General features: G+C 35.2%; 1 protein-coding gene across 1 annotated transcript; it reads right to left on the reverse strand.

Moving 5' to 3' along the window:
• Positions 1–441: 441 nt before the first annotated feature.
• Positions 442–15,594, reverse strand: LOC110443793 (ceramide kinase-like). The gene is made up of 12 exons (XM_021488209.1): positions 15,178–15,594; positions 14,333–14,554; positions 12,277–12,405; positions 11,137–11,200; positions 10,503–10,648; positions 9,938–10,012; positions 7,147–7,293; positions 6,680–6,749; positions 6,257–6,288; positions 4,033–4,187; positions 3,465–3,616; positions 442–2,324 (listed from the first exon to the last, which is right to left on the reverse strand). The coding sequence occupies exons 1-12, from the start codon at positions 15,269–15,271 to the stop codon at positions 2,201–2,203; spliced, it is 1,410 nt and encodes a 469-aa protein (XP_021343884.1). The 5' UTR covers positions 15,272–15,594; the 3' UTR covers positions 442–2,200.

Genomic DNA, 15,594 nt, shown 5'->3' on the forward strand with positions numbered 1-15,594 from the left:
TTGCACGAGGCCGCTAGGAAAACAATTCTTTTATAAGTTCTTGCAAATGGAGAAGGGTAGCCATGTTTGAATGTACAAAAAATGCTGAGCTAGCAAGTTCAATATTAAGTACGTTCATATGCGTTCTGAAAGGCACACTTAGTAAAACAACTCTAAATTGGGCCCAAGAAATATTTTCGAAACAGCAAAATGATGAAAAAACCGGAGCCGACACAAACACAGTCATGTTATATGTTCTTCTGGAATTGTACCACATTGACTTAAATGTATATAGTTCTATATTGAGCCTTATTTTGATAACCGGTAAATGGTACTTTTACATCACTTCTTTTGAATCTTGACTAGAAAAAAAGACATCCATATATCAACAACAAAGATATGAGTAATTGTATAATTTATTCTTGTAAATTTTATAAATAAATTTAAAAATTTCAAAACACATTTTCGCATTATAAAAATACATTATGTTGATTGGTAATTAAAACAATTATTCCCTCATGAAATGAATGGATAAATTTGATGTTAAACGACAATGGATCATCAATTCCTTATCATATATAAGCATAACATCTAGACATTCACACATGTATAAAATTCTAACATTTCAATGAAATTTCACGATGTGCTAAGTTTAGGGAATTCAAAATCAAGTTCTATGTCAAATAAAGTTTTTACTGTGAGCATAGCGCACCGAAGTATGCGATTTCGAGAATATCAAAATTGTCTTTCTAGCTATTTCTTCTCTAAAAACTGTAGTATAAGTAATCTTAACCTTGAGCGCAGCACCCTGACATGTCAACTCAGTCGAGGTATTTTGTATGAAGTTTCACAAAAATCGCTAGACTGATGATTGTTTTTCTAAAACACTGTTAGCATAATGAGCTCAACCCGAACTATATAGAATATGGAGAACCCTGGAACAGAACCTGTTCAAGGTATATTCATACCTATTACACTACACAAGTCTTTGAGAGATAAAATGGCTGGAGTGACAAGATTGTCTTTCTCTAAAATCAATGATCAGAAAAATTAGACCATTTCATATAATTGTATTTGGCAAGAAAGCAACAGAAATTTAATTATTCAGGGAAACATGCTACCAGGTAATTTATATTTATCAATCAAATCATTTTAGAATAATAGATTCCTCCCAATCAAACATTGTTTGATTTACAATACTGCTTCCTTTGATCATGCATAATGCATGTATTCTTGTGTCCATTTCAAATCCTTCACTATTTATTTACAAATTTAATCATAAGAGATTTCTGAGAATCACAATTTATTTTCGTTTTGCTTTGGAACTATTTTGGAATATGCATGCTATTGCAATGTAGCATAACTCCTTAAAATCAGCATTTAAGTTCAATGGCATGCTTTGTAACTCGATATTTCCAATTCATAGGGTAAGGAGAAAATCATTTGTAGCATATTGTGCTACATGTAGAATCACAGATATACTAAAGAAGGGTAATATTTATATTTGTAATATATCTTTACTTAATTGTTATACAAAGCGTGTAATCTATTGTAGGATAGAGATTCTAGACAAAGATTATTTTTCAATACAATAAAGTCTGTTTATTTTAAAGAAAAACCCTGCCTGATACAACTTCTCAAGTTTTCCAACATATCCTGTCATATCAGACATAAAGGCTTATCCCATTCCTTGTATAATACACTACCAAACTGAATTTTGGCATCCTGTCTTATATAACAAAATTTCTGTACTTTGAATTATACTTGGTCATACATTTTAGCCAAGTTCCTGTTAAATTCATGTTGTTTCTCAATACAGTAATGCGGCACATTTCATGTACCCGTCACAAAGTCGGATTTCTTTCAGCCAGTGTACTTTAAAAAATATATTTTTGAGCTGCTTAAGATTGTACAATCTTATACAATCCAATCTGATAGAAATATCCTTTAATTTAATATTGCAAAATATTTCTGTTATAAGAAAGTTTTGGGATATACCTAGATCTATTCATAAACAAAAGTAATTTTCTTGTCAGTGCAAATTTCACATTTTTTTTTTCTCATCAAACTATTTACTATGTTGAATTATTTATGTTGATGAATCAATTCAAAGCAATTCAAAAGTATTATGTCTGGGTTATATGGCACTTGGTAAGTGGGTGTGTGGAGCAATGCCAACATCTAGTTTCACTTTGATCATCACAGTCAATGATGTATGTTCTCAAACCTCTTCAGGGGCGGCAGCACTATCAGGTGACGGCGCTGAGGTTGGTGTACGAGGAGGTAAAACGGAGTCTGGGTACAGATGTAGAGACGAATAAACACTGACTGCATTTGGTAGTAACCTGTCAAAACAGCAAAACAAAACTTTATCTGCATTTTGACCTGTTAAAACAGCAAAAACAATTTTTCTTCATAATGACCTGTCAAACAGCAAAACAATTTAAATCTGCATGCTCACATGACTGAAACACACAGGACGGTAATTAATCTGGTGTACAGATTTGGTCAAATTGAGGTGACTATAAAATTATCAAAATAGTTATAACAAAATCAGCACACTCCTATGTTCAATATGTTTGCAACATAGCAAGACTGATTAGCAGGATTAGTGACTCAGAAGTTCAGATGGTTAGAGCATCTGTCCAGAATTAGGGTTCTATTACTGGTCTGGCCCAACCATATGTTTCTCTCCATTTGCAGTGGTGCCTGATTTGACCAATCACCGTGTGTACTTGCCAACAGAACACATGAACCAGGGTTGTAATTACTTGTACGTTCTGCAGGTTAATTGACTTTATCTTTCATAGTTCATAATGAACTATACCAAGCTTTGAATTGGAAGAATTCAAATATGTCTTCGGAGGTGAATGCTTTAATAGAAAGGATGGGAGATGAAGCGAGACAGGGTATTGTTTTCTCTGATGATTGTCCTTTATTAAAGCTCCGAGATCCTTTATTTGAATCCGGATTATCCCAGGTTCTGTTTCATCTTACTGTCTTGTTATGCAATCATAATTATTAATCACACATAATTGTAAAGCACACTGCTAATAGTTGATGATTTCTTTAATTAATATGTTTTATGACTGGACGTCTTCATGGTTATTAAACTTATCTTGCACAGGTCAGTTATAAGTCTTTATCATTGAGGCATCAACTAATGTCCAATGCCCCTTTCGCATATTCGGTTCTACCGGTTTGTCTGTTTTTAAATATAACATTTTCGGGTATAAATATGAGGAACCTACAAATATTTATAAAGGCCTTGCAAAGCTTTGTCAAGGTGCGCCTGAAAGCAGCATCAGATTACTAGGTCCGGCCACCAACCGGTCCAACCGTTTGGATCGGGATAAACAAATGAGGCCCTAAATACTCTATTCATGTTTTTGCATGCGCTCATGATTCACATCCACGCGTGTACTATAGTATATAAACTCTGTTAGAATTACCTGTTTACAGCTTCTGAGACTGGAAATACTTACTTCATAGTCACATGCGCCTGTTTCATCGTGTGTATTTCGCCATCAACGTTCATGAGGTAATTAAGGAAGTTCTTGTCACCCAAGTTTTTTGGATTGACCTTTATCCTGATCCTGGAAGGCTGCCGTATTGTAATTGAAGGGATTTCCCCTTCCTTAAAATGGAAAAGTTCAATTTATTACATTACAGTTAAATTTCAACATATTGCATTCGACCTACATTTGTAATACATGTACTGCACCTATCCTTATCATTCGTTTTGGTCTGAGCATCTAATCACAGAATAAATTGAAAACATGTGTCTATTGATTATGGCTTCTGGTGGGGATTGCAAATCATTCTTTATAGTATAATGATAATTATTCACGTTATACATTATACAGAACAAACATAATACAAAACAATTAAACCTGATTGTGAAATCTGATGAATATCAATATTCCCCAACAGGAAAATGAAGAAATATAGTCAAACCTGTATTAATAGACACCCTTGGGAGGATAAAACGTTATCTCTAAATATATAATGCAGGTAGCCTTTTACCCATACCTGTATTCTTATTAAACATACCTGAAGCATCTCTCTGTTAACCATTTTGCCAAGCAAACGCATAAAATCTAATCTGGAAGTTTGACGAAATATGAGAACGACCCATGTTCCTTTTGCTTTTCCAAAAACGTCTCCAGGGAAGAACGCCACATTACTGAACTCCCCATCCAATTTTTCTGCAAAATATCAAACAAATGACATAATAAGTTGCAAGTAATTAACATGAATTTAATTCAGCTAGACCGACAACACCATCCCACAACACAACTCAAATATCATAGAGTGTAAATAGGAAACAATTACTGTTATGGTGAGAAGTCAATAAAGAAATAGCCATATATATTATGTTTTATAAGCTCGTCAGATTTATTCACGTCATGGTTGGCTACCAATAAGCCTGGACAGAAAATAGAAAGAATTTATAAAAAAAGATATTCAAAAGAAGCTGAAAAGGATTTAAAATGTCTTCAACAAAGACAGGCTTTCAACATCCATTTAATTTTGGAACTGGAGTAGTCGAACCTTTTGTTTTCGCATTTTCCTGATTGGCCTACTGTATTGACCTCTGCTCCTAATGAAGCAGAGTCATGCCCTTCATTTGCACAATACTGAACCTCCATAATCATCTGATGGTCCATGAAATATTTATGGTTGATTGTCATTCTCCTTAAATTAGGCATAGCCTTCAAAACACGCCTGTAACAATTTCCCTTATTTGACCCCCGCCTCCAGAGGGCACATCTTAATACATTACAGTGAATTCCAAGGTTCACCGTACGATGTAGTAGTCTTCTGATTACTTACCCTTGTTTTCCTTGTCTGAGCTCTGCCTATCCGCTCACAGATGGCATAAGCTACATTTATACCACACACAATTAACTTGTCCCGATGATGCTTCATGTCAAATACTCTAAATTCCCTTAAAATGCTCTGGTGTTTTGAATGAGGAGGCAGAAGGGCAAGTGCAAATAGAAATAAAAGGTGTATGTCACGGTGTATGTCACAGTGCTTTTAGTTATCGATCCTGATCCCCAAATCAACTATTCCGTCTTTGCGTATTGCAGAGTTATCTTCTCTTGGTAGCAGGTATTGATTGTTACGTCATTGGTCTGTGTGAGAAAATTACGTCGTTTTCCAAAAAAATTGATGACGTTTCTCTCACAAACAAGTGACGTAACAATCAATACCTGCTCCCAAGAGAAGATTACTCTGCAATACGCAAAGACGGAATATAACCATCTCTAACAAATACTTTTGCTGGACAAAACCCTTTATAGTAATAGCCTCATTTTATAACCATGGCTGATCATGAGATTCCCACCATAAAACAAATTACATTTTATATACAAAAGGTGTATACAAGTGATTAATGCTACTGGAATTGGCCAAAAGGTATCTTCTTGCCCCAGGAGACTTAGTCCCTGAGTCATGGCATGGAAACCGTCAAGACTTCATCCTTTAACTATAGATACAGTTGCTAGTCACTAAGACACAAATACAACCATGCTTCCAGAATTGGCTTGTTTTTAAAAGGATTGCTTTTCCAGAGGTAACTTTACTTAAACATCTCTGGTCATAATTATGAAAGAAATTAGTGGAGATTTTCACTCAGCCTAAATGAACAATCCAGTTCATTTACATGTAGAGTCAAATATATTGAGCATGGTGTTGTTCCACAGGTCATGCCAGGCCCTGGAGGTAAAGCCTAGGACTATGCCTTAGAAATAGATCAACATTATGGGACAAATACATTTTTGCTATCATGATCGCTCCTGGGTCCTGCTGGCCGAGACTGGTCCTTAGGTAGTACCTAGAAAACTGTTGGAATTCCTACCCTATAACAATATTATTGATTGTTTGACATGATAAGATGAAATCATTGTGCTATCAGGACTGACTCTTGAGCCTGCCTAGCCCCTCCTGCTTGGGACTTAGCACCTGGGTCATAACATACACCTTCTATACATATTACCTGGTATACAGATCTCAACCAAGTTTGCATGCTTGGGATCTTGGAATCAACAGTTGAAAGGGTGCAGATTGTCAATTGGCTAACTGAGGTTAAGATAACAAAAGAAACACAATCAGAATCAGCTTGATAGGCCTATTGTTTTATGTGATTACACAGAACAAAAATATCCTTTAAGCCATTATCTCGCCCACATATTTCCTAAGCTAATCAAACATATAACACTCGCTCAAGGTCCATGTATATTTCATGTTCTTTTCATGCAGATTTAGTTACCTTCTTTTTCACTGTCCTCTTGATTGAGTTGGCTGCAAATGTCAAATAAAATGATAAGGTTCTTGCTTACACAATAAGTTTCATTCTACAGCAAAAACTGAAATGACATAGCCATCCCCCGTGCTACTAATTCTAAACGGAGAAGTCTTTTTATCAACTGCAGCGTTCATTCAAACCTGCCAGTTGTTTACAGAGCTATATAAACAGTCTATAATACATTAACAAAATTACCCTTATTAAATTCATATTAATAACACAGCTATATATGTACCGAGTTGTATATATAATACCGTTATATACCTGTCAGTCAGTGCAAATTACAGTTACAGATATACAGAGGTTTATATATAATACTTTTATAAACCTCTCAGTTAGCATTATTATACAGCTACAGATACACGTGTCTATAATCCTTCTACAAACCTGCCAATCAGGGTTATCTCAGCATTGAAGAGTCTATGAGTTTTCAATATGATCATGTATAATGGCATGACTGCAATAACAATTTTACAGCAATTTATATATATGAATCTGTAAAGAGAAAAATGTTCAGACCATAACTTAAACTTGGAACCTTGGGGAAATGTAGCTAAATTTTCACCACGTTAAGACAACTTAAGGTGAGATGAGCAAATCACCACCATATCGATACAATTCTTTTTCAAATAATGAAAATCCTCAGTTTTTTGACAGTATAATTTTCTTACCGAGTAAGTTGAAATTTGTCAATGACATGCATCTTTTATACCCCCAAAATGAATAAAATGTTTCTAATTTCGCATAAATTGCGTTTTTAAAATTAAAAATGTTAAATTTGTGAGCAAAATTTATCCTATTAAAAGAGTAATAATTGTTCTCAACTAAGAAATACTACATAGTAGCATATTTACCTGCATAACGAGCTCTCCTCATCCAGCGTTTCTGATCAGTGTAATACATCATGTCTCCAAAAAAGCCGTAGGCAGTTATCACAGAGCCGTATCCTATTAACTCATCTGCACTATAATCAGCCACTATGGAAATCTTGCAGATATTTCCTGTGTGTTATAACAATCATATTTTGATAAAATAGCAACCAAGCCATACAAAAAATTATTTTGCAAGAAAAAGATATTCATGTGGAAGAATTTTATGTGTTTATGTGAAACAAACCACACTTAGAAAAATGAATTGCACTCACTGATTCAGTAAGACAAATCATAAGCGATACAAATTATATCAAGCCAGATAAATAGTACAGACAAATCATACAGTTCCTATGCTATATATTGCTGTTACCACAGATACAATGTATGTAAAAAAACTACTAGAAAAACATAAAGATGCCCACTTGAAACATGATAACATTGAAAGTTTAGTAATTTAAAAGTATCATTACCATTCAATTATAGGATACAACCCATGTAGGAGCAACCATAGCAGCTCTGTATACTTGTTTGATACAAGATTCAAAATCACCGATGAACACGTATTATGAAAAGTTCTATTTACACAACCAATAAGATTTTCTATGTGACGTTTCGATGACTAGTACGATATGTACACTGTCACCTTCATCAGACAAATGGCCAGAACTTCTGGTGCAAAAGATGGTGAGATTTGAAGTTTAGGTATTGGTTCGTATGGCTTTGTTTCTATAGACCAATACTTTTATGGTTCCGGTTTCTTCCTTTACCAGCAGAGTGTTTAGGAAGCGCATTGTGTCGGTGGTTTCTTCCACACATGTGATGTTGTTAGTGGCAACTATGATGTTGATATGTGTGGTCAAATTCTTCCGTGACCCCTTCTTGATTATTTCAAGTATGTCGTCAACATATCGTTTCCATAAGCCATGCTTGCATTCTATGGGAGCAGTGGCTATTGCTTCTTGTTCTAGATGTTCCATGAACAAATTGGCCACAATGGGAGACACTGGACTACCCATAGCAGTGCCGAAGTGTTGTTGATAGATGTTGTTTCGGAAACAAACTAAAATGTGTTGCTGTCACCACAAATTTCAGCAAATCCATGATGTCCTCAATCTGGAGGTTTGTGTTTTTGCGCCAAGTGTAATAGGGTATATATTTTGTATAGCAATTAATTATTACTTAATTATTATATGTGCTTATATACATATTGTAGGTATTAGGTTTTGGTATACATGATTTGTATTTGCATATGTTGTCTGGTGTGAAAGATGGTGCAAGGACCTTTAATGAATCTGCCTGTGTATGTGACATGTACTTACCTTTGTGTGCATGTGAGTGAGTGAGTGAGTTGTTATGACACCTGACTAAGGACGGGAAGTCAAAAATCTTTAGCTGGTACGTTTTGTTAAGTAGCTTTTTGTTCATCTAATATAACAGAAAATGTAGGGGATATACCATTTTTTGTAATTCAATTGTGGCTAAGAATTTTTTCTTTATTTTATCTAAAAGTAATTGGCATTTTGTCATTGAACAATTTCAAGGTCAAAGTGAAATTGAGTATGTAAAGATAGGTCTTTTTGTTAATTTAACTTTCTATGAATTGGCATTAAATTCATAATGGTCAAATTATTTATTAGGGATATTTATATCATTTTAGTGTAAAGCTACTGGTTGGACTTCGAACTGAACTTATTGAGAGGAATTGAGGGAAACCTTCACACCATAGCTGTGGGGGTCAGTGTTCAATAGGTCTAGAATGTTTTAATGAGTGTATATTACTATGTTTTTATCTATAGAATGTGTCTGGAATTTTAAAAGTGTATGAGTAATTTGCAATAGTAAAAGTATAGGTTTGATAGTAATTATATTTATGTAATTATTTAAAGAATTAATTTATAACCTTTTGGAAAAGATAACTGAATACATACATTCAAGTTACAGATTTAGAAATTAGTATATTAGTAATTATCATTGTATATGTACATTTGATAGGGTAAAATAGATATATGTTATATAATAGCATTTGTCGATAGAGTTATTTCCCTTTTACTATGTTATGTATGCAAGGATGTGATGTATGTTCGGTTGCATGTAAGATTTGTTGCATTTGTTTTGTCAACAGGGTTTTTAATAGTGGATTAATAAATGTAGCCAAAGAATACACCGGATCTTAGTTGTGATTGCGAACCCCGGTTAATTCTAAGCGTTTCCGAATCATAGTCGAATCTTAAAGACTCTTGCACATCTATGACCAAGTATTAAACAAATCGTAGCTGCATTGAGTCATTTCCGTACATATATAACAACTATTGCACATACGCTTACAGCATAGCTGAATCAGCATAGATTTTGTATCTTATTGGTTATGCAAGAACATTTCATGATCCATACTTACCAACCTAAAAAACAATGTTTAGAAACACTGATGAACTCTAAACAATGAGTATGAAATCGGTTTGTCTTTCAGTAATACACCTTGTATAATGCACAGAACATTTACAGAGCACCCCATCCCCCTTCCTCCATCTAGATTACTCTTGGGAAATAAGACGACTACACCCTATGTTCTCCATTCCAGTTACCCACTGTTCAAATATAATGATTCTGGGCCTTTTTAGTTTTCAACTAGAAATCATTACTGGTTAAATAAACAGCTGGAGACAGACCCTGTGATGATAAGTGCACATGGAAAAGTGGACCAAGTAGAATAAAAATGTAATTATGATTTTATATGATGGGCCAGCCTTCTTTCATGCATGTTGTAACTTTGTACCTTTGATGATGTGGAGGGCGGCAGTGACAACGTCGTAATTTCCATATTCAGTTACTGATAAACCATTTCCTGTTCCTGTAAAAAACAATGTCGGAAGCCCAAACTTTAATATGCTTGTATGGATATATGTAAAAGATGTATATGTGATAGCATCTTTTCTCTGCGTACAAGCTCGATCAAACTATGAAAGCTTTAAAGGTATTGGCTCATTGCTCAGTTATCACCTTAGGGTATCACACCTACTTTACAACAGGTACTCACCTGAAGGTATCACACCTACTTGACAACATGTTCTCACCTGAGAGTATCGCATCTACTAGACAACAGGTACTCACTTGAAGGTATTACACCTACTTGACAACAGGTACTCACCTGAAGGTATCACACCTACTTGACAACATGTACTCACCTTAAGGTTTCACACCTACTTGACAACAGGTACTCACCTGAAGGTCTGAAGGTATCACACCTACTTGACAACAGGTTTTCACCCGAGGGTATCACCCCTTCTTGACAACAGGTTTTCACCTGAGGGTATTACACCTACTAGACAACAAGTACTAACCTGAGGGTATTATGCCAATTGGTATGGTACAAGGAATAAAAGGTCCATTTATATCATTGAAGTTGTCTCCTGCCTTGTCATGGGAAATCCTAAGTAGTCTGTTAAGCACCTCAGAAAATGAGCCGTCTCCTCCAAAAATTACTATACTGGAATAAAAAGAAATGATGGACATACTTGATTATATATATTTTGTGAGACATAAGAGGCGATCACAAATTTTAAGGATATTCCAACATTTCATTTTGAAACATTAAAACAAAAAAAAACAATCAAGTTACATTATTAATCATTATATATATGTAAAAACAACTTTATTTTAGCCAAACAAAAAATGCTAACAATTTAGACACATTCAAAATGTAATCAACTTAAGCTAAACAAAACAAAACATTACATGCCTCAATGTTCAATTTTCCTGATCCAGGCAATGCTGTCTGTTTCTTATTGATGAACTAAGATAAGCTTGCCGAGATTTTGTAAATCACTCCGACCATAAGTGTGGGGGATCCTTGGCTTTTAATGGCATTCAGCAAAGTTTATTTGTTAACCAGGAGCTCTAAGATCTAAGTAATGTTTGTAAGTAATTGTCATTAATGTAGTATTTAGATACAATACAGGAGCATAGGAAACATACCCGTCCACTGTTGAAAAATCGTACTCTGTTACCATCTCCTCAAAGTGTTTCGCTCTTTCTGATACTAGAATAAAGAATTATATTATTTCAATTATGTTAGTAACTTAATGTTTCCTAAGACTCACACATCATTTTAACTACATTGCACACTGATTTCTTTTCTCTTATAATGTTGTCTTCCTTTAAGATTTTGATCTATCGCTTCGGGAAAGTTTTGTGTGAACATTTTTCTCGGTGTTTACATTCATATATAATACAAACATAAATCTCATAGCAAGAACATTGCCAAAATGCAGCCCAATATATGCAGTAACAATTATGTTGTATGAAAAACTCTCAAATTGTGACATATTGTGAATGCCATATTTGCTAATGTCTATGTAGATGAATAAGTACTGAAAGGTTGGATCATTTTTGCTGATGATCTTTTAGGATGGGTATCACTTGAATTTTAGAATCTTCAAAGTATTCAAGGTATGGAATTATTCTCATTGGCAAAATTGCTGTAATTGTGTATTTTTGGGTATGTAGTTAACATGTTTGCATGTTCATAAGTACATTAGCTAACTAAGCAGATGTGGAATACGGGCGCCGTGAAAATTCACAGAGCTTGAAAATTAAACAGATGTTAAGTACACTGACATCAACAATTACCTAACATTATAATTTAAGGTGTAGTATATCTAGGTAAAAGGTACAAGTTAAAATATATTATTACCATTAACACTTTAATGAAATGTTTAAATCCTTTTTATACAAAAATATACACAAATCACCTGTTGCAATGCATTTTGCAAAATTATATATATATTTGTTCAAAATTTGAAAATAGAAATAAGAAGAAAAAGAACTATAGAGGTCAAAGTTAAGCAGGGCCTTACACTGCAAATCATACAGTTCATCAACCTTGCTAACCAGGAATTACAAATGCAAAGCATAAAAATGAGAGCCTGACTTATGGGCTGCAAAGCCGGAAGGAAACAAATAAGTATCTTATTCTGAGTCAGAAAAAAACTCTACTTTTGGTTGATATATCTTCTTTATATAAAGCAGAATACTCAAAGTGGAACTTTTATTCATAATTATAACTAATGCAGTAATATCCTATTTCTCAGATTTATTAGACAACTAGTCTCCTACCTTTGACATCACAGGTGATTCCAGCCCGTTCAAACATTGGCAATATTCGTTTAGAGTTGCTTTGTCCATATCTGCCGCCACTAATTGGGTTCACCAGCACAAGAAAACGCTTGGGGCGCTGGTCATACACTGTCAGATATAAAATAAATAAGGCAAACTACTCCTGCGAAAAAAATCTTTTAGATACATGATATTGCCATCCCATGATATCCATTATACACATTTTGGTAACTCTTGATGGAAAAAAAGGCAGAATTTCTAATTATTAGGGTCATATGCATAGCTGTCAACTCTCCCTCATTAGGAGGAATATTTACTCATTTTGACAAAAAAAATACCAATCTCCCTCGCCCCATCAAATGATTGACATCCTGTGGTTAAATGACCTCCTAGCTACTGTAGGTAGAGTGTTATGATCATAAAAGGTTTGTCTTAATCAAATAAATGCTTTTTGGAGTTATTTTAAAAAATAAAAAGGGGAAAATAAATGGAGCAAAGCATTTTCTGTCCTTTCTCTCTGGTTTAAAATGTGGAATGAGGGAAATCTCCCTCATTGGAAATTTCAGAGGTTGACAACTAAGCATAGGTATAGATATAGGTCACAGTGATCTACTGTTGATACACATCACTCTTCCATACCAAGTAAATATTCTTCTGTGTACCTGTGTAACTAATTCAGTAACTCTAGGTAATTTGTGACCATAACACCTTATTGAAGATATGCTCTAGACAAACAGTTTCAGTTAGTGTTAATTATATCCAGATAATAATAGAATAAATATAGACAGACATTTTGATATTTTTTTTCCAAAACGTTTCAACATATTATTTTTAAATGTTGGATAAAATTAATTGCTATCTATTCATAATTGCAGATAATACGTAATAGGAAGAAATAGTGAATAGGATATGTCATTATGTTACGCGTAGTTTTGGAATATTCAGGGTACCCATTTGGCCAATTGTGTGACTACAGAGGGTCATCATGCAGACAGTTTCGGGTGCCTCGTAACGGTTTCGGTTGTTATGAAAAGCCAATATGCACGCACACATGATGGAAGCACATGGAAGTTTCGACGCGTATCCTTGCAGGTCGGGGATCGAGAAAAGAATACACAAAGAACCCACTGCATGTATCATAAGAGGTTGGGGATTTGCGTTTGTGCCCTTTATTCAGGGACACAAAAAGCGACCAAAATAAATCTGCTGCATTCATTGCAATATTTGAGATCTTTATCTTTCTTTCCATTTCTAACAACCTTTTATTTCTTAGCGCCTTGCTTTGCAACACCTCACTTTTGGCCTTAATGTTAATGTTTAGCGTTCTACCAGGCGAGGAAGGCAATGGGTTCTGTCCCCAGGCCGGGACGTACCAAAGTCCTTAAACATGGTAGTTGTTATTCCCTGCTCAACGTTCAGCATTTAGGGTAATGGCAACAACTGGTTTAGCCGTTGTCATTATCATGTGACCCGGTGGAATGCTGTGATGGGTGCCTTCAGTTCGGCATGGTATTTCAGTGAGATAGCACTATAAAGTTGGCATCAGATCTGCGCCATCACACGGAGGAAGTTCACCAACATACCCTGTCCCCGGCATGCATACAAACATGCATGCATACACAACACACAAGGAGGCATGTCCTAAATGACCTCAGAAGTTAATAGTTGTAAAGTGACCAGAATGATTAATATGGGATTTAGCAGGAGAATATTAATGTTTTCTTCATTATAACTTCAGGATTTAGCATCTGTAAACAGTAATGTGAGGCCTGTGTGGCTGGAGGGGGATGCCTTGCCCGATGCCTGTCTGTGGGACAAAGATGATCAAAACATAGCATGGAATGCTCAGAGATTGGTCTGCCATTCATGCAAAGGCCGTGGAACTGCTAAGCTGCCCCCTACGTAGATTCCATGAACTTAATACAGAACCAAGTAATCATGTCAGACGTCTACATGGGCAAGCAGACTTAGCCGGAAGCTGGCGGGGGCTCGAATTGTAGTTTTAGGACTTGCTCCTTAGCTACATATATATACAACTCAGACCTACTGTACTTACCTTTCTGGAAGTGTAACTGTAGATCTGAGATGAATTGCTGACACTCCAACACCTGTCCAGTTATGCACAATGTGGCCTGTTTCCATATCAACTTCTTCCGTGTGATGTAGTGTACCTTACACAGCCATTTTGGTTTTGCAGATTTTGATTGGTCAGTGGAGGCATTCAGCGCAACGTCATTTTTCTCAATTTCTATGACGTCATTTAATGCTATGGTGGATTCTGCATATTATACAAAATGGTTTAGATATTATCGTATTGTCCTCTTAATGAAAAGCAATAAGAACTTACGTCATACATGTATTTTACAAGCACTTAAAAAGAATCACGTATTTCCTCAAAGATTGAAATCACTTACAAACTATCAGTTTTACACGACGAAATCAAGACATTGATTGTATCATGGTTTGCAACATTATATTAAAATTGAGAAATAAACAGAAATCTAATCAAACGTGTCGTTATAATCAGTAATCAGACACATGAGTTAAATGTCAATTGACATCATATGGGTGTTTAGGACACACCTAAGGAATAAACACCACCTTTAGTCTGTCTAGCATTTATCCCAAGAAATATTTATATTGTGTATATATATACTAAGCTAAATGGTCAAAGCATATAATATACAGTACCTTAGATTTATTGATATACATCATGTAGTGGGTGTTTTCATAACATGTGTACACGATTACTCCCCGTGCGTCAAACAGTGGAAAAACAATTCGTCGCTTTTATTACGCCCCGTGAAAGGTTGACATGTAGACAGGTTTTACTGACTAGATCAATTGGTATGTGATACTGTATACATGTTAAGTGTACTTTAATGTTGTTACAGTTCATACCTTTCGGTTTCCGGCCCTGAATAACAATCCGAAGCTCCTGTTCGCTGACAGTGCACTCTGTTATCTTACCATCAACAGTCAGAACATTCGGCATTGTAATGTACCTGTATTCTGTGTCAACTAGGAAACCATTTGTTCCTAGCTAGTATGTCACGAGCTACACCGTTTTGGAGCTATTTATAAAAAGTGAACTTGGGTAAACACCAAATTCATGAAAGATTAAAGATCCTTGCGCGGTGTAATCTTTGTCGACGTCTCGGTCAGTTTGTCGCCATGAACGCGATGAAATGTTTGTCCTTTAGGCCTATCGATTTTCAGTCTTCAGTTGTCTGACTGTGATTATTTTACTCTATATCCTCTGAGCACTTCCGTAATTGAAATATTTTATGGGCCTGTATCGCTCGCCTGCTATTCCAT

The sequence above is a fragment of the Mizuhopecten yessoensis genome, unplaced genomic scaffold (assembly GCF_002113885.1).
Source record: "Mizuhopecten yessoensis strain PY_sf001 unplaced genomic scaffold, ASM211388v2 scaffold716359, whole genome shotgun sequence".
NCBI classification, from domain to species: Eukaryota; Metazoa; Mollusca; class Bivalvia; order Pectinida; family Pectinidae; genus Mizuhopecten; species Mizuhopecten yessoensis.